The sequence below is a fragment of the Mustela lutreola genome, chromosome 1, assembly GCF_030435805.1.
Source record: "Mustela lutreola isolate mMusLut2 chromosome 1, mMusLut2.pri, whole genome shotgun sequence".
Taxonomy (NCBI): Eukaryota; Metazoa; Chordata; class Mammalia; order Carnivora; family Mustelidae; genus Mustela; species Mustela lutreola.
In genome coordinates, this window is record NC_081290.1 from 37,268,090 (window position 1) to 37,286,820 (window position 18,731).

General features: G+C 42.8%; 1 protein-coding gene across 1 annotated transcript in view; it reads right to left on the reverse strand.

The window, feature by feature from the left end:
* Positions 1 to 18,731, reverse strand: part of NWD2 (NACHT and WD repeat domain containing 2) — a 187,966-nt gene that overhangs the window by 103,419 nt on the left and 65,816 nt on the right. The window contains exon 2 of the mRNA XM_059163814.1: positions 15,949 to 16,037. Coding sequence (XP_059019797.1) covers positions 15,949 to 16,037 — 89 coding nt within the window. The remainder of the gene's footprint in view (positions 1 to 15,948; positions 16,038 to 18,731) is intronic.

The window sequence follows — 18,731 nt, forward strand, 5'->3', positions numbered from 1 at the left end:
AACAAAATGGACAAAACTTTAGCTGGATTTAAAAAAAAAAAAATTGAGAAGAGATGCCTGGGTGGCTCAGTTGGTTCAGCCTCTGATTTTGCCTCAGGTTATAATCCCAGGCTCCTGGGATCACACCCACTGGGCTCCCTGCTCAGTGGGGAGCCTGCTTCTTCCTCTCCTGCCACTTACCCTGCTTGTGCATGCTCTTTCTCACAAATAAATACAATCTTAAAAAAGAAAGAGACTCACATTACCAAAATCATGAGTGAAAGAGAGGTCATTACTACTAACCTTATAGAAATAAAAAATTATTAGAGATTATGAATAACTGAATGTCAATGAATTAGATTACTTAGATGAAATGGACGAACACCTAGAGAGAGATGAGTCACATAAACAGACTCAAGATAGAACAAAAAAAAGTCAACAAAAATGAGAAAAGCGATTAAATAGTGATTTAAAAGGAAAGCATGGGCCCAGATGGATACACTGGTGAATTCTACCAATTCTTTAGAATCTTCTAAAAATTAGGAAAGGAGAGAAACAGTTCCCAACTTCTTCCCAACTATGAGACCGATATGAACCTAGTACCAAAGACAGATAAAAATATAAGAAAATGACAGAGCAATATCTCATGAATATAAAACAAAAGGAGAGGATACTAGAATCCCCAAGTGTATTCAAGAGTACTTGAAAACCTAATCCAGCAGGATATAGAAAGTATTATATAACACAGCTAGGGGGTATTTACTCCAGGAATGCAAAATTGGGTTAGTATCGGAAAATTAACTAATGTAACACACTATATACCAAAAGAATAAAGGGCAAAAACCAAATGGTCAATCTTAACAGAAAAAACATTTGACAAAATCTTACACCCTTTTGTGATGAAAACACAAAAAACGAGGACCAGAAATTAGCTTCCTCAACCTGTATAAAGGGCATATGTGGAAACAAAAACAAAAACAAAACAACAAAAACTATATCTAACAGCATACTTAATAAAAAATGAAAGCTTTCCCCTTAAGACTAGGAACAAGAGAGGGCTATTCAATCTCACCACTTATACTCATCACTACATTGGTGGTTCCAGCCAGGGCAATTAGGAAAAAAAAAAAAAAGAAAAAAAGAAATAAAATCTATCCAGATAGGAAAGGAAGAAGTACATCTATCTTTATTCATAGATGACACAATCTTATATATTAAAAATCCTAAAAAAGTAACTAAACAGTTTTAGAACTAAGGGTGCCTGGCTGGCTTAGCTGGTTAGTGTCTGACTCTTAGTTTTGGCATGGGCCATGATCTTGGGGTCGTGAGACTGAGCTCTGCATTGGGCTCATGCTCAACGTGGAATCAGCTTGGGATTCGTTCCCTCTTCCTCGCTCTCCCCCTCTATCATTCCTTATCCTCCTATCCACACTTGCATACTCTCATTCTCTCTCTAGAATAAATAAGTAAAATCTTTAAAAATATTGTTGGGGGGAGGTGCCTCTGTGGCTCAGTGGGTTAAGCCTCTGCCTTTGGTTCAGGTCATGATCTCAGGGTCCTGGGATCGAGCCCTGCATCGGGCTCTCTGCTCATTGGGGAGCCTGTTTCCCCCTCTCTCTCTGCCTGCCCCTCTGCCTACTTGTGATCTCTCTCTCGGTCAAGTAAATAAATAAAATCTTAAAAAACAAACAAACAAAAAACAATGTTGGAACTAATGAGTTGAACAAGGTTGCAGGATACAAGATCCTGTATATACAATATACAAAAATCAAATGTACTTCTGCACACTAGCAATGAGCAAACAATTCCATTTAAAAGACCATCAGAAAGAATAAAAAGCTTAGGAACAGATTTATCATAAGAAATGTAAAAGTCATACTGTTGAAATTACAAAACACTACTGAAAGAAACTGAAGATGATCTGAGTAACTGGAAGACATCCCAAGTAAATGAACTGGGAGACTGAGATGGCCATACTTCCCAAATTAATCTTTAGATTCAGGGCAATCACTATAAAACTCCCAACTGGCTTACTTATAGGAACTGACAAGCTGGTTTTAAAATTCATATGGGAATTCAAGTGATGCTGGAGAGCTAAAACAATTTGTAAAAGAAGAACAAAATTGGAGGACTCATACTTCCAGATTCAAATTCATTACCAAGGTACAATAATTAAGAGAGTATGATACTGGCAAAGGATATTCAGTGGAATTAAATTGAGAATCCAGAAGAAAATCCTCACACTTCTGGTCAAAGATTTCAACATGGGTGCCAAAACAGTTCAATGAGGAATGACTCGTCTTTTTAAGATGGTACTGGGACAACTGGATATCCACATGTGAAAGAATGAAATCTGACATTGTACCTCCCACTATATGTAAAAACTACTTGAAATAGATTACGGATATGAATTTAAGAATTAAAACTGTAAAACTAAATTTACAAAAAACAGGGGCAAATTTTTGTGAACCTGGATTTGGCAATGGTTTCTTAGCTAGGACAGCAACGTACAGGCAATCAAAGATAAAGAGAGATAAATTGGACTTCCTCAAAATTAAAGTTTCGTGCTTCAAGAGACACTATCAAGAAAGTAAAAAGGGGACCCTATTTGATAATAGCATTGCATCTGGGATATATAAGGAGCTCCTACAACTCCAGAATAAGAGCACAACCTGATTGAAAATGGACAAAAGATCCGAGTAGACATTTCTTCACGAACATACACGGACGGCCAATAAACACATGAAAAGGTGATCGGTGTCCTCAGTCACCAGGGAAATGCCAGTCAACCGCAATGAGCGAGGCCTTCACTAAGATGGCTATCATGAACAAGACTGATAATAAGTGTTAATGAAAATGTGCAGCAACATCCTCCACTGTGTGTGGGATTATAAAATGTGTGTGTGGTTGTTTTGGAAAACAGCCTGGGCCGTTCCTCAAATAGCTGAACAGAGTTACCATGTGATCTAGCAGTTCTCCTAGATAAAGGAAAACATGAGGTCTACACAAAAACTTGCACAGGAATGTTCACAGCAATAATATTCATAATATTTAAAAAAGCAGAAACAGTCCAAATGTCCATCAAGTGATTAATGGATACATATAATGTAGCATATCCATAAGTGGAATATTATTCAGCAATAAAAAGTAGTCAGATACTGATGCTATACGATATGGATGAGACTTGAAAATGTTATTCTTAGTGAAAGAAGCCAGTCACAAAGGAATCTGTTGTATGACTCCATGCATATGAAATATCTAGAACATGCAAATCTACAGAGACAAAAAATAGATCAGTGCTCGGCTAGAGCCAGGAGGAAGAGGAATAGGCCCATTTGAGAGTGATAGCCGAAAGGCACGGGATTTCTTTTCGAAGTGATGACAATGTTATAAAATCATAATGCTTATACAACTGGGAACATACAATGACATCTCAATGACACTTTGTATATCTATGGAGTATTGTGATTTTCTACAGGTCTTATAATCCCCTCCTCGTGGCAGAACTGAGTGCAGGAACAGATGTGTGAATCAAGCACTTAGCATATTGAGAGTGAACCATAACATCTAACTAAATATATGTGGAACAAATGACCGGGATAAAAATCATAACAATATTTTAAAACAGAAGCCTAAGGGTCATGTGATTTATCTGCCACCAATGGGAGTCTTTTGCAATAGTTTTTGCACCTGTTACTTCCGTCAAGTTTGGTCACCCTGGCCCTTGTCCAGGCCTTTCTAATTCCATGTCTCTGGACTCTGGTCACTTTGTTTAAATGTCCTCCTGTGTCCAGCTTTTCTCCCTTAAATTATTCCTTCTCAAATGTCTTTATGGGGAGAAAATGATGAAAAAGGATAAAATCAAGCAACCGTGAAGGCAGAGAGGAAATAAATAAATGAAACATCTAACTTATGCAACACGAAACACCATTTCGGGCAAGCAAATCTGCTATATATCCACATAATCAATACCTGGCAAAAAGCGGCTAGAATCCGAAGGGCTCAACAAGACAAGATTTATTATATACTTACAAAAATTAAGTTTAGCTTTTAGCCTAATGTCCAGGCACTGCAGACACTGAATCTAATTTACTATTTATTGGAATACTAACTTGTTGACAGCACATTTTATGTGCCTTTACTTATTTCATCATTAAGTATAAACACTCAGGAAAGTAATTTGATTTTATCTGTTTTTTACTTAAAACCATCGAACTTGCTTTAAAATATTCTTAGGGAGGCTAATTTATCATGATTATCATGGGCTGAATGCATCAGGAAAAAAAAAAAAGCCGGCAAATAAAAGCTCTAACAAATTTTGCCACTTGAATCAGACAAGCCATTTAAATATCCAGATTACCAAGCGAGCAATAAAGTGACCTGTAAGAAACAAATAATGACTTCATGTTCCCTTCCCCCCACAAAAAGGGTCAAGTTTGAATTAACGGCTTCGCACTATCATTTCTTCAGAAAGAGCCTTTGAATTTAAGTATTTTCCAAAATATTTTCCTTCTTGATTTTTTCATGCTGTAAGAAGACACCACCTGAATGCAAAACAAAAATCTAACTACAGAGGAGATGTGACTGATTTTGTTTTTGAATAAACGCAGTACTGAAAGGAACGCTGTTTCTCAAAGTTATTCCAGCAGGAGCTACTCATCTATCTGTTCCAGTGATTCTGTCACTGCCCCACAATTTCTTCTGGAGGAATTATCTCATTTTGTATATATACAAAAAAAAAAAAAAATCAAAACAAAAAAACCTCTTGTCACCGTATTGTTAGATTTGTTTTTATTAACAACGGTATTTTCCTAGCCTATTGGCCTTTGCATGGTAAGACATGCCCTTGAAAAAACCTTTCATGCTTTCAAAAAATGAAACCTGTTCTTAAAAGGATTTGAATGTGCCATCACTAAAAATATGCAAAAGAACACACAACAGGTCAGAAGCTGTGAACGCAGGCAACATTACTGTGCGGTGGACATAACTCTCAAGGTCAATACAGCACTGATTTGATTTTGATTTAGTTGTGTCCTGTTGCTAAAATGTTCATCTTATAGGAGAGGAGAAGATAAACAGGGAGGAGACTTGAACTACAGACTACTATTTACCAGGGGTGAGATAAGGTATGGTTTGGTGTGGTGAGGTGTGGTAATTCTCACTCTGGTTAGAATGACTTCCCTGAAATGCACAGGGCACGTGTGTGTGCACGCGCGCACGCACACACACACATACACACTCTCTCTCTCTCTCTCGAACCCTCTTCCGCTCCGCGTCACCCAAGGTCATACTTTTACTGGAATAACAGCAAATACTGACTTCAGGTCATGTTGCAATTATTCTTTTGCTCATGAGATACAGGACTAAGATTTATGGGAACGTGACTAAAATGGGACTCTTCCGGGAAATTCAGGCGCTAAACCCAGCCCAGGGAGGATGGGCTGGGCTGAGACACAATCGCCAGGAAAGGTCCAAACAGTATGATGTGGGATGTTTCAACCAAAGCCTCGTGATGACAGCTAGCAGCTCACACCTGAGGCCCATGTGGCCTGGGAGATAGCCTCTGGGCAGCCCTAAATGTTATAATGTGACAGTAAAGAAAACTAAATCATGGACTAAGTAAGGCAGGGGCTGTGACCTTCTAGGCCTAATGAACCTGGAGGCAGAGGGGAGGGTACGAGGAGTCATTCAGGGCAGAGAAAGAGCCACAAGCCAGAGGCCACTGTTCATGCGTCTGTGCTGAGAATAAGCTGGAGAAGCTCACTCCACAAGGCAATAGTACCCGGGGACCAGCGTCCTTCAGGGGCAGCACACCTGCCACAAGTATGCGCCTGAGAGAAAAGCCCAGAGTTGGCTCTGTTCCTGCCACTGGGATTTCAGCAACGGCTGTTTCCTAATGCCCCTCTGAGCGCACCTGTGTGGGTCTTCCTACCGTGACCCCCGCCGGTCCCCCCTTCCTGCTTGTCCCCTTGCTCTTTCTACTCTATGCACTACACTGAGGCAGAGGAACTTTTTAAAATGCAGATCCCATCACCAGAGCTAAGATTTCCTCTTACTCTACCAGACACTGCGTAGAGTAACTTCTTTATTCCTTAAACTTATGAAGGAGACAGGAAGATTATCTCTGTTTCGTAAATGAAAATGCTGAGGCACAGAGAAGTAACTTGTCCCAAGTCCCAGAAGTAGGAAGGAGCAGACATGGGATTTGAACCTGGGCTACTAACTTCATGGTTTTTCCTCTGCAGGCCATCAACCTGAAGACAGATTTAGAATCTCTGACCTGCTTTTTGAGAGCCACCCTGACCTAGACCCTACCTAACTCCCTAGTCTCATTTCTTATCATGTTCTCCCTCACTGTTCATGCTCTAGCTACAGATAACCTCTTCCAATGTGTATAAATATACACTGAGATGCCCATACATTCATACACGCACACATATTTGCACAGATGCTTACACTTACACACCTGTTCCTAACCACATACATTTTGGGAGTGCGTAAACGCAAGAGGCTTCTTGACGCAGTGACTAAGGGCTTGGACTGTGGGACCCACGCAGCCTTGGTTCAGATCCTGCCTCCGCCGCTTACTGGCTGCGAGATCTCCAGCTGTGATTGATTTCTGTACTTCGAAGCATCCTCACACAATAAAGTGGAGGAGATGGAATTTACCGACGAGGTTCACGGCAATGATGGAACGTTAATGGACACACAGCACTCAGGATACGTGCCTGGCAGGCAGTGACTACAACATAATTTTGAAGGTCTTTCCCAAATTTACCTATGAAAATTGGTTCCTTCTGTTTGCAATTTTCTTTTCCACGTGGGCATCGCCATCTACCCACTCTTCAGGATTCAGCTCAGACATCAGCTCCTCAGTAGCTGTCCTGAGGCCTTGAGGTCTGATGAAGCCTCCCACTGCGCATGCCCAGGTCACCCCACATTTCCTTTGCAGCCAGTGGCACCCTGGTCACCATGGTTCACGACTCCAGGACTAGGCTTGTTTTTAATAGTAGGGTACATCCACTGTGCCCACAATTCTACCTAGTGCAGAGGGCCCATGGGACCATCACGTAAATCTGGCCCTGGGGACCTGCTGGTAGACATCAGTGAGGAAATGTGGACTCGAAGGTTAAATGCATAGGAGACTGCTCTTTGGAGAAGAGAGCCTTTTAGACAGAACACTCCCCCCACCCCTGCAAAGACAGAAATATGATAGCCTGTCCAAATGGAGATGACGGGGTCACGGCACCGTAATTGTGGCAGCCAAGAGAAATCAGAGATCAAGTACAAAAAGCACTTTGTTTTAAAGAAAACCGAGCTGAAGTTACTTTTTCGATGGTTCAAAACTACTTATTGATGAAGCAGATCTCTTTAATGAGTGCTCTTTTCACTGTGCGGTCTCGTTCAAGGTCTCCTCTCCCTGCTATAAGAAATAAAAAAATGAGGATGGAAAGAAAGAGCTGCCTCATGTTAAGAATCTGAGAAAGGCTTCTCGGTGATTGTATCCAACTGGGACACTTAAATGTCACCTGCAAATGAGGATCTCTCGTTCTGTTTACTGAAGGACTAATCTTCTTGGGTCATTTCCAGCCTTCGGTAATCAGCCAGCCACAATTTAGCAGAATGAAATGTTCAGCAAAGTAGAGGTCCTCCAAGTAAATTCCGGAGCTCCCTACAGTGCCAGTGCTCTATATTTAGGAGAAATATTAGGCAGAAGATTATCTGGGCACCCCACTAAAGGAGGAACAATAGCGCACTCTAGGGAAGTGAGGTGTGAGAATCCCAGAAGAGCCGTCCCATGCTGCAGAAAGAACGAGCCAACACTTTCGACCACACTGGAGCAGTGGAGGTCAATTATGACATCCTGCTTTCCTTGCCTTTCCGGTCTCTATCAATCTTCCTTCCCCCTTTCCACCAACTGGCTCCCAGAGGGGAGAAGGGTGATGTCACACGCTTACCGTACTTCCACAGAATATCAACTCGGTTAAGACCTGCCCAGGCGCTGATGGACGGAAGAGAAATGTGGAGTGAGTGAGACAAATTGAAGTGCTGGCCTGAGCGAAACGACATGTGATTCAATGAGAGGATCTGTGTCTCGCTTCAGGAAAAAAGCACGCATTTGATTAACAGGAAATGGAAAAGGGCCATGAGTTGACAATGTGGAGAACAGACCAAGGGCGTCCCAACAGAGCCTGTCAATTACAAAGCCCAGGAAGTGTCCTGTCAATGCAGGAGGCAAAAGGCATTTGGACATCTGCGAGCACGCAGAAAGGGAAGGAAAAAAGAACAGAGCAAGAGATGGGGCTTGACAGATTCAGAGGGCTGTGGCCCAGGAGCTGTCGACGGACCTTCGCTGTGAAAGCAAGCAGCTGTTCAAATCTAGAAATCATTCCCAAGGTGAAGCTCACGGAAGACTCATGGGATTTCACTTAACCTGCGACTTGGATGCCCGGGGAGAATGCGGCTTCTTAATTTTGTGTAAGATGAGTTGGTGCCTCCTGTCCGAGTCGCCACCCTCTGGCTCACAGGACAAAGAGCTCTCAGTTCTATCCAGTCTAAACCTAAGTCTGAACTAAGTTTTCAAGGACTCTAGTAAGTGCTTATTCTCACCTCAGTCAAAATGCTGAGTCTCTCAAAAGGCCAGGCTTCCCTGTTCCTCGGCTTCTTTTTCCCTAAGGTGATCTCCAGATGACCTCAGATCCTGAAGGGAAAAGGATGGAGCTTTTGGGCACAGTCTCCCCAAACTGGTCACTGGCATCGTGGCTGGACTTGGGGTGGTTGCCGGCCATGGACTGGTCTTTCCCTCTCAGCTTGGTCAGAGCCTGGACTGCTCAGTGGCCAAGCCAGGCCCCCTTCTCCTGCTGCAGATGGGCCGCCCCAGGCCTTGGTCCCCTGCTCTGTCTAGTTTATTAACCACAGACCTTTTTTGTAGCCACTTTTCTTGGTCACGGGGACTAACGCTGCCTCTACGCTCGGCATATGCGACACACGGTGACTGAAGGGACCTTGGGGAAGTTAAACCTCTGGTTGCTTGCTGCTGTGGCCATGCTATGGCTGGGCCTGTTGGCACAGGTGGTGTGCTGGGGGGAACGTTACTGTATGACCATATCTTTCTGGAGTCCTAAGTAGATGGCGGAGGCATGATGCCCTTAGAGCTACCTATCCACCCACTTATTTTCATTTATCTACTCCCAGCCCCTCTTCTGAAGCAGATCTCAGAGTAAGGAAAGGAGAAGAATCTCTATGGATTCTGCTTTTCTCTCTCCTTCTACCATCTCCCAGGGGCTGCATGGGGTAGGTTCTGGCTCTGCCTTATGGATAAATGGGGCCTTTTTCTCTGTATTTTAGATCTCCAGGCTCAGAGTCCTACGGTACTGCTGGATGTGCTAAGGAAAAGATTAAAAGAATTTAGCGAGACCTTCTCTCAAGCCAACAGCCTGACCTTTAAGGTTTTTGTCTTTCTCGTATGTGATACAAGATTTCCTAAATATTCTCCCCATTTATATTCCTTCTGCACTCGACACTAAGCACCCCTCAGACAGATAGATGCCTTTGGTCAGAGGTCTTCTGCTGTACTCAGAAACACAAAAGAAAAATGCACATAAATAATTTCATTACACTGGGCTCTTCATCAGGAGAAAAGACTTAAAAAGGCAAGAGGCAGTGACAGATTAACATTGGCTGTGTCTCCCATGTGCCAGGCACTTTGTGTAATCTCACGGCTTCTCATAATGATCTTGGAAGATAAACACTATCCCATTCATTTTACAGAAGGGTCAGCTGTGTCAAAGAAATCAAGCAGTTTGCCCGGAGTCACAGAACTGCTAATTTGCAAACCCAGCATTCGAATCCTAGTCTAACAGAAAAGCACACACTGTTTCCACTAACTCCCATCATGACATAATGTGCTGTATTTTATTGAATTGCAAACATCAGTTGCAGGCTGCTCCAATATTGTATGTCCCACTAAAAAAAGAAATGCACTGTCAATTACACCACAACGCACCATTTATTTGTAAGATGGATTCTATTTCTGACAAGCAAAAATGTGAAAAAAAAAATACATCTAAGAATGAATTAAATCTGGTAAATACTGCTTAAGCGAAGGGATTCGAGCATCTGTGTATAGGCTGGCCCAGAAGACAAAGCACCCAGGGAGTGATAGATCAGGAAAAGGTTGTCATAGTCATTCCGCTATTAAGAAATGCAAGGCTGAGTAAAGACAGAGCCTTGTGAAATGGGAAGAAAAGGTGAACTTGAAGAAACACCGTGGCAGGTAAATCAACAGGAACTGGCAGTTTGTAGATTGTAAAGGGTGAAGAATGCACTAGAAGCCAAGATGGTGAAGTTTGGAAGACGGGAAAACGGTAATAATGGAGAGACTGGGAAAAGGGAGAAGGATGGTTTCCACCATTTCAGATACAGTAATATTCCAAAACCAGAGAAGTCTCTTCACGTAGCTCTGGAGGGAGAGAGCGGGAGAGGCAAACATGGGGATCGCTCATAGACACTAGCTCAGGGATAAGACAGCCTTCTCACTGGGGGGCTGAGGATGGAAAAAACCCAGGGTTTACTGGATGTGAAGTGAAGAAAAAGGAATGGGTTGCTGAAGGATAAATCCTATGTACCCCTACAGAAGCTGGCTATCGGAAGGTGTTCTTAAGGAATGACAGAGCTCAAAGGCTCAACTCAAATGAAAACCACTTTCAAAATGGATGTGCCGTAAGTGCCCAGCTCAGTCAAGCACCCCCTGTTGGAGGTTCCTGTCCTAACTGGGTTTACTCGGGAGTCAGATTACCAGTGAGGGTTGGGTGGGGTGGAATTATGAGTTTACAGAGTAGAAGGAGGGAGATATCTGGAAATTGGAAAAGACTTTGGGAAAGCTAGGCCTTGAGCTGGATTTTGAGGTTGGGGGCGGGATGGGGAAGAAAAAAGTTACCTTTTTTTTCTTTTTGAAGATTTTATATATTTGAGAGATAAAGAGAGAGCACACACATGCGTGTGCACATGAGTGGGGAGAAGGGCAGAGAGAGAAGGAGAAGCAGACTCCCCACTGAGCACACAGCCCAATGCGGGGCTCGATCCCATGACTCTGAGATCATGATCTGAGCCAAAAATAGATGCTTAACTGATGAGAAAGTCTAGAATGAATGATCCAGGAGATGTTCTCCAAGAGGGCAGGCTTGGAGCGCATGCTTGTGTGGGGGAGAAAGGGAGATGAACTTGGACAGATGGCTGAGTCACAGTAAAGAGGGAGCCCCGTAGGCAGCAGGGAGCCATTAAGGGCTTTTAAGGAAAGGAATGGACAACATGACATTTAAGTCAAGATTGCTCTGGTGTGATGTACAGAAAAACTCAAGCAGGGCGACGATGGGGGCTGTTCTGCTTAACACACTTTCATTAAACCCCACTAAATAATAAACACTCTTTCAGGCCCTGGGGACTTATAAATAAGTGAGAACTAGTCTCTTCCTTAACAACTTATAACCATTTGGTGATAAGTGGGGAACAAGCTAAGATGCTTTTCATGTATCCAATTTTTGAAGCCACGAGGGTTAGAGCAGAGTCCCGGCAGCAGAAATGGAGCAGAAACCTCAGCAATCAAGAGTGGGTGGCACCTGGGGCTCACATTCCCAGTCCTTTATTTACTGGGTCCTGTATCATCTGTTTTTTGCCCTCATCTGTCAGTATTTTTTGCATTTTATTCCTTTTGTTCTCCCTTTCTATCCCCTTCTCTGTAACCAAGGGCATTAACTAAACACTGCCAAGTCAAACACCATATTGATTAAAAACCCTGTCTTTTCTGAAGCCACATGTGTTCTCTGCTCTGAGTGTGCTTGATGGTCCTCCCATTCAGTTGTTTCTGTCTCTGAGCGACAACTGTGTGTGTAATCACACACACAATTACCTCGAGTTCATAATCAGATGGTCTGCTTAGCTTTCTCGTTAAATATTTTTGTTTAAAAATGAAAAAATTAGGAAACACTAGAGAACAGCCTGCCTGACAGGCATACAGAGACAACAACATTAGAAGGCCTTGTGTCAAATGTAACTCCATAGTCTACCAATTCGATACTATTTAACTCAAGGGTCTGCTGGGTGCCAGACACTGGACCCACCACGGGGATACACTGAATAAGACACAATTCCAGTCCTGAGAACTTTGAGACCTTAGAGACAGATGATGAAAATTTGCCTCACCAGAGGTCTCATTCTCTCCAACACTGGCTCTAGTCCACGTCATGATCACTTCTTAACCCGCACTACCCTCCTGCTTCTACCATTCCCTGCCCCCATACCAGTCCCTTCACAGAGCCTGAGTGACTTGTGTTCTCTTATAGGACTTGTGTTCAAGAGAACACAAGTCCTATAATGTCCCCCTCTCCCTTCTTACTCAGTACAGTTCTAAGTCCTTAATCTTGGCCCATAAGGTCCCACGTGATCTGAATTGGATGGCCTCTCCTGAAATTCTTTCCTTTTTTTTTTTTTTTAAAGATTTTATTTATTTATTTGACAGATGGAGATCACAAGTAGATAGAGAGACAGGAGGAAGCAGACTCCCCACTGAGCAGAGAGCCTGATGTGGGGCTCAATCCCAGGACTCTGGGATCATGACCTGAGCCGAAAGCAGAGGCTTTATAACCCACTGAGCCACCCAGGGGCCCCCTGAGATTATTTCTCTTACTCCACTCCACTCACATGTGGCTTCTTTACTGTTCCTAGAATATTCTAAAGATGCTCCCACCTCAGACCCTTTTCCTGGTTGCCTATGCCTGGATTTCTTCTACCAAGGCACCTGCCTGATGTGCTCCATCACTTTCTACAGATCTCTGCTCAAAGTTGCCTATCACCGAGCCCTTCTCTGTCTACCTGGCACTCCCTAACCCCCTTATCCTGTCTTACTTTTCGTAAAAGCATTTACTCAATAGAATGCATCCACCACTACTGGAGATTTGCTGTTTACTATCCACCTCCCCCAGTGATATTGGAAGCTTCACAAGAAAAGGGTCCGACTGGTTTGTTTTTGTACTCCCAGCACCTGAGATGTTTTCTGGCATGTGCTCAATGGTCAACAAAAGCTTCTCCCACACACTGTAGGAGTGACTGAGAGCTGTGCCTAGGATTAGAGGGGAGCAAAAAGGAGGGCACATGGCATATCCTAGGAGGAAATGGGGGCTCCAAGACAGCTCCCTTAAGCAAGGAAGTTTTGGACTGAGACTTCCTTCATTCATATGCTCAGAAAGGCAGTCACTTCTCAACACATTCCCCTAAGAGTTTTGCTATGTGTGAGGCACTAGTCCAGGACTAGGCACGTAGCTGTCGCAAAGGCTGACGTGTCCCTGTTCTTGTGAAACTTACAATCTAGTCGGGGGGAGACAATAAGCAAGCCAATACGTGAAAAAGGCAGAATGTCCAATATTGACACATGCTATGCGGATAACGGAAAGAGGGTGATGTAAAAGAAATCCCTGTGATGTAAAAGAAATCCCCTAGGTGGTCCCTTTAGAGTGGGTCACAAGGGAAGTGTCTCTAGGAAGTGACATTTTTGTGGCGATCTGGAGAGCAGTAAGAAAGCTCCCATGTGAAGATGAGGGAGTGACCATTCCTACAGAGAGAGCACAGTCAGGACGAAGCCCTTAAATGGCAATGGCCTTGAAGTGTTTAAGGCACCACATGCCGGATATTTGGCTACAGGACTGTAGTCAGAAGGAGAGGGGCCTCAGGATCTACAGGAAGAGTTTGAAGACCGATCAGGACTTGAGGGATGGCAGGGGAAGAGGCGGGCTGCAGAGCTTCGTGGGCGGAGAGAACAGCATCCACAAAGGCAAAGAAGTTTAAAACAGACTCGTATATGTTTGGGCGACTCTAGGGAATTCATTTCTTCTGGGTTCCATGCACAGCCAAAGACGAAATCTAGAGTACTAGACAGGAAAACTGTTATTTTATTTTTTCATGAAACATCCAGCATCTTATTTTGTTGCAGTTGAGAAAGGAGAACCATCTCAGTAGCAAACACATCTCCAGGGAGATCTATAATCAACCAACTAGAAGAAACTATACTAAAAAGTACATACTTAGAAGATTCAAGGATGATATATTTGAGCTCCTGTTAAGCTCAGAAGGTGGGAAGCAGATGCAACCCTGTATATTTCTATTCCAAACACAACCTTGGATACAAAGCACCACTTCCGTTTCAGACACTGACTGAGGGAGTCACAGTGGAAAGCGGGGGGGTTCAGTCCCAACTTTTCTTTGCCCAGTGCTGTTTCCACTGCTGCCCAGTATCTCAGGGACTCATTCAATGCACGTGCCTAGAATGATCCTTGCTGTCCATTTATTCGGTGGACCTTGCCTTCTACAGCTTTCCTCTGGCTTTATCGGTATTTTCCTGGGCCCACTTATAATTTAGAAAATATATTTTTCTTTATTTTCCTCTCAGCTAATCTTAATACCATGTTTTATTCAGGCTGGTCTGTGGCTTAACAAAGTCTTCCCTCTACCTAAAAAAAAAAAAAAAATGCATATCCAAACAAACTCAAACATGGGATTAATGTGCTTGGACACATCTCTTTCTCCATAGTAACTGAGTCCCCAAGGAGGGTCTACGTCTTTGGGAATCTTGACGGACCGGAATTTTTGTAACAGTTGAGACCCTGTTATCAGTAGAACCAGGTTCTTCAGAAAAGGCAGAGCTAAATTCGCAATAAAGAATTTAATTTAGGTTCACCATTTATCTAGCAAATGGTGACTTATGAGTAACTTTTCAATCTGCGTGTCAGAATGGCCTGGTGCTGACTGACAGTAGGCCCAAAGAGTGAAACCATTTTGAGACCAACTTTTTTATGCCTCACACAAGAAAGCAGCAGATATATTTTATCTTATGCCAAGATAAAATATTCAGGAGGAAATAAATGAAGGGTGGATTTTCCTTCCACTAACAAAGATGTGTTTGGCAGTCTTAGGCCACAAATCTCTGGTGCATATTCCTCACCTACCAATGGAAACATAGTTAAGAGAGCCCTGGAGAGTTCAGAGGTTGTGAATGGGGCTGAAAACTTCTGACTAAACAATGCTATCTGTTCCAGCAGCCATTTACCTTTTAACTCTGGGGGATGTTCCATATATGCCCAGTGTTTTCTAGAACTTTTCTATGAGGTGGCAAAAATCAGTGGTGTCTCCGAATGCCAGGGTGTTCCTGAACTTGAGCAATGACGTGAGTAGGTATTGTTTCCTGAAAGGCTGATTTTGTTTTTGTTTTTGTTTTGGGCAAATGGCAAATCCCTAACATAGGAAAAAGGACATTTTACAATGTGGACAAAAACTAAAGGCAAGCTAGAAGGCAAGGGCTGGCCAGGCTGCTAAAAGAAAACACCTGGGAGAAAGCTGATCTCAATTTTTATGTTCAAATCATTTCTAGAGACCACAGCCCAGGGGCCTGCACTCAGCAATCTTCACCTTCCTGAGAACAGTAGAGATTGTGGAGAAGCAAATAAACATGGTTAGAAGGAGAAGATGAGCCAATACCAGGCAGGGGCCAAAAAATAGCATCAAAGTGCAAAGCACCAAAAATGAGTAAATATCTTTTTGAAGACATTATTTATTTGAGAGAGAGAGCGATAGAGCGATAGAGCATGAGAGCTCAGAAGGAGAGGTGCAGGAAGGCAGAGAGAAGCAGACTCCCACTTGGCAGGGAGCCTGATATGGGACTCGATCCCAGGACTCTGGGATTATGACCTGAGCTGAAGGCAGCTGCTTAACCGACTAAGCCACCCAGGTGCCCCCCCCCCTCAAAAATGACCAAATATTTTATTTCCATTTTCCAGTGTTCCTTTTTACCCATGCTTAAAGAAATAAATTTTTTCAGAGCTTAAAGCGTGTTTTTTTTTAATAACACCAATGTTGTGAAATAAGCAAGCACAAATGTTATTCAGGTCCCACGATTAAAAATGAAATTAATATCCGAGTTACCTGAAATTCTAATCCATAGTTTTCTCTGCAGAATTCTCTCAATTTAGGATACACATTTTCTCTTAGTGCCTGTCTTTCTGCTCCCGTGTCTGTGGTAGAAAAACAAACACATAGAAAGGAAGTTATGTCCACACATAGGTATTTCTGAAAAAAAAAAAAAAAAAAAAAAAAAAAAAAAAGTAAGCTTACAAGCTAATATTAGCACTAACATAACAATCCAGTTGGGTGCTGACTGTGAAATGGTGGGATATGTGACTCCTGGGGGAGCAGGGAGACCGCTGCCAGACGTAAGAGCCCGTGGGATAGATAGGAGGCCCCGTGGTCAGGTCCATGTGTGCTGGCAGAGCGGAGAATTCACATTTGAGTCTTGATGCCCACCCAGACCCTAACATGATCTCTTGAGTAGCTGAACCACGCTGTCTTTGGAAGAGGCAGAAGGAAAAACCATAGGATTATCGGCTATCAGTGTTTTAGTCCCATGACATGTAAGAGCTACAACATCACACACACACACATCGCACACACATGTTAGTTTACTGATTCCAAATAGTATCCAAAATTTCTATCATTTGTATGGTATTGACAAATAATTCGACTTCTACAAAATTCAGTACAGTATCCATGCATTCAGGACAGCAGTTAGGAAAGACAAGTCATGGGAGCCCATTTCCACACAGCAGATCCCCATCTGGTGGAAGTGACTGGCCAGCGGTTGAGCAGAGTAAATGCTGCCACCTTGGGCACCGGGGCTGCCTGTTGTAGGGCTAATTGCTTCCTGTGTAAACACTTCAAAATCTTTATTTACTATCATGTCCTTAATAAAAACATACAAGAAGAAAACCTGAAGCTAGAAGAACCACAGAATATGTACTTAATGTTGATTGTTTTGCACAGAAAGGGGTTTATTTCTGAAGCCCCCAGTGCTTGGTAATGCTCTGTATCAAGAATGATGCTATAAAATGTTTACAAGCAAAGCGAGGCTGTTCCTTGCCCCAGCACCTTCAGTGAAAGAGGAAGACGGCGATTTTAAAATCAGGTTAATGTCTTCTCTCATGAAAAATGCCGTTTGCTAAATGTACCTCAAACCCAGCGTAACTATGAAATATTTGCATACCACATTTATAACTAAAAGCCAGTTTCAGAGACTTTCCTTATTATTCTCAAGTTCATCTGTCCATGCAAATTCGACCATATGCTGTGCTGACCTACTCTACTTTCTGACTATTCTCAAGACTACTTCAAGATGGAAGTAACCAATCTCAAGGGTCTGAAATGCAGTTGCAACCTCTCAGAGTGACAAAAGCCGTGTTTACCAGGAAACCAAAGACTCGCAAGGCTTCTAGGTTACCTTGTGGTCCAAATGGATAGGGTCTTTTCTAGCCAGGGATCCAACATGGTCCTGAAGTCCAAAGCAGGAGGACCACGTGGAGGAGGGGTGCATCTTAGCAGCACCCTCGTGTGGTCCCAGCCCCACTGGAGGTTGTATATGCAGTGTTTACATGAGCGATATCATCTTAGGACCCGAGGCCCACTCTCCATCCCATTTTAAGGGCTGAAAACATTAACTTCGCAACAAAACTAATTAATATTCAATCAATCTCTCTAGAAGGCTATGGGTATTTAAAACACAAATAACAGAAGTCGCTTAAAAAATAAGCAAATACTACCAGATGCGGAAGCTGGGAATAATATGAGTAATATAAATAGTAAAATTGTATTATTACATAATTCAACAGGATTATGAGATGGTAAAATAGCATCAAAATAACACATGGGCACATTTTTTTATTTTGTAAAAATGTTAATTATAACTCATGACTAGATACTGCTATCTGAATGTGGCATAGTTTGATGATCAGATAGAAACAGTCTGTAATATTTACTGAGCACTTACTGTAGTTATATACTAAGTATTTCTATGTGTATGTTCTTAGTCACTTCTGACAACTCTATGAATAGGTAAAATTACTATTCCCTTTAAAAAAAATTATTTATTTATTTATTTATTTATTTAGAGCACAAGCTGAGTGAGGGCCAGAGGGGAAGGGAGAGAAAGAACCAGCGGCAGATTCTGCGCTGAGTGCAGATGAGCCCAACAAGGGACCCCATCCCACGACCCTGAGATCACGACCCACGCTGAAATCAAGAGTCAGATGCTGAACTGACTGAGTCACCCAGGTGCCCCACTAGTCCACTGTTGTTATAAGAGGAAACTGAAATGCAGAGGGTTTAAGAGACTTGCCCGACCTTATATGACCTTTAACTTGGAGAAACTGGACTTGAATCTAGAGAGCCATTCAAATCTAGAATATTCCATAGTTTGCTCTAACAACAACAACGACAAAAATATCTGCATTGGTGCAAAGACTCAATCTTCGAAAATGACACATAGGATACCTTCATGGAATACTTAAAGGATCCTGAACTCTCCTCTCAATCTGGACTCTACCTCCCTGTTCCCACTCTAACACCCTTTTATCCGTTCTCCACAGAGAAGCCCCACTGATCTTTTATAAATGCAAATCAGATCCCATAAAGCACTCCCCAGCAGTTCCACAGGGCACCTGGAATGAAATCCACACTCCTTACCTTGGATGTTCTCCCTCTCCCAAACGGATCTCTCACCACTACACAGATGATATGCCTACTCGTGGCCTCCCCTGGAGGGAGCCTCTGGAGGAAGCGAGGACTTCCTCCTGTAATGCTTGTGATCATCTCATGGCATCTCCTGCCATTCAGGTGTCAGCTTTAGAGCCACCTCCTCAGAGAGACCTCTCTGAGCC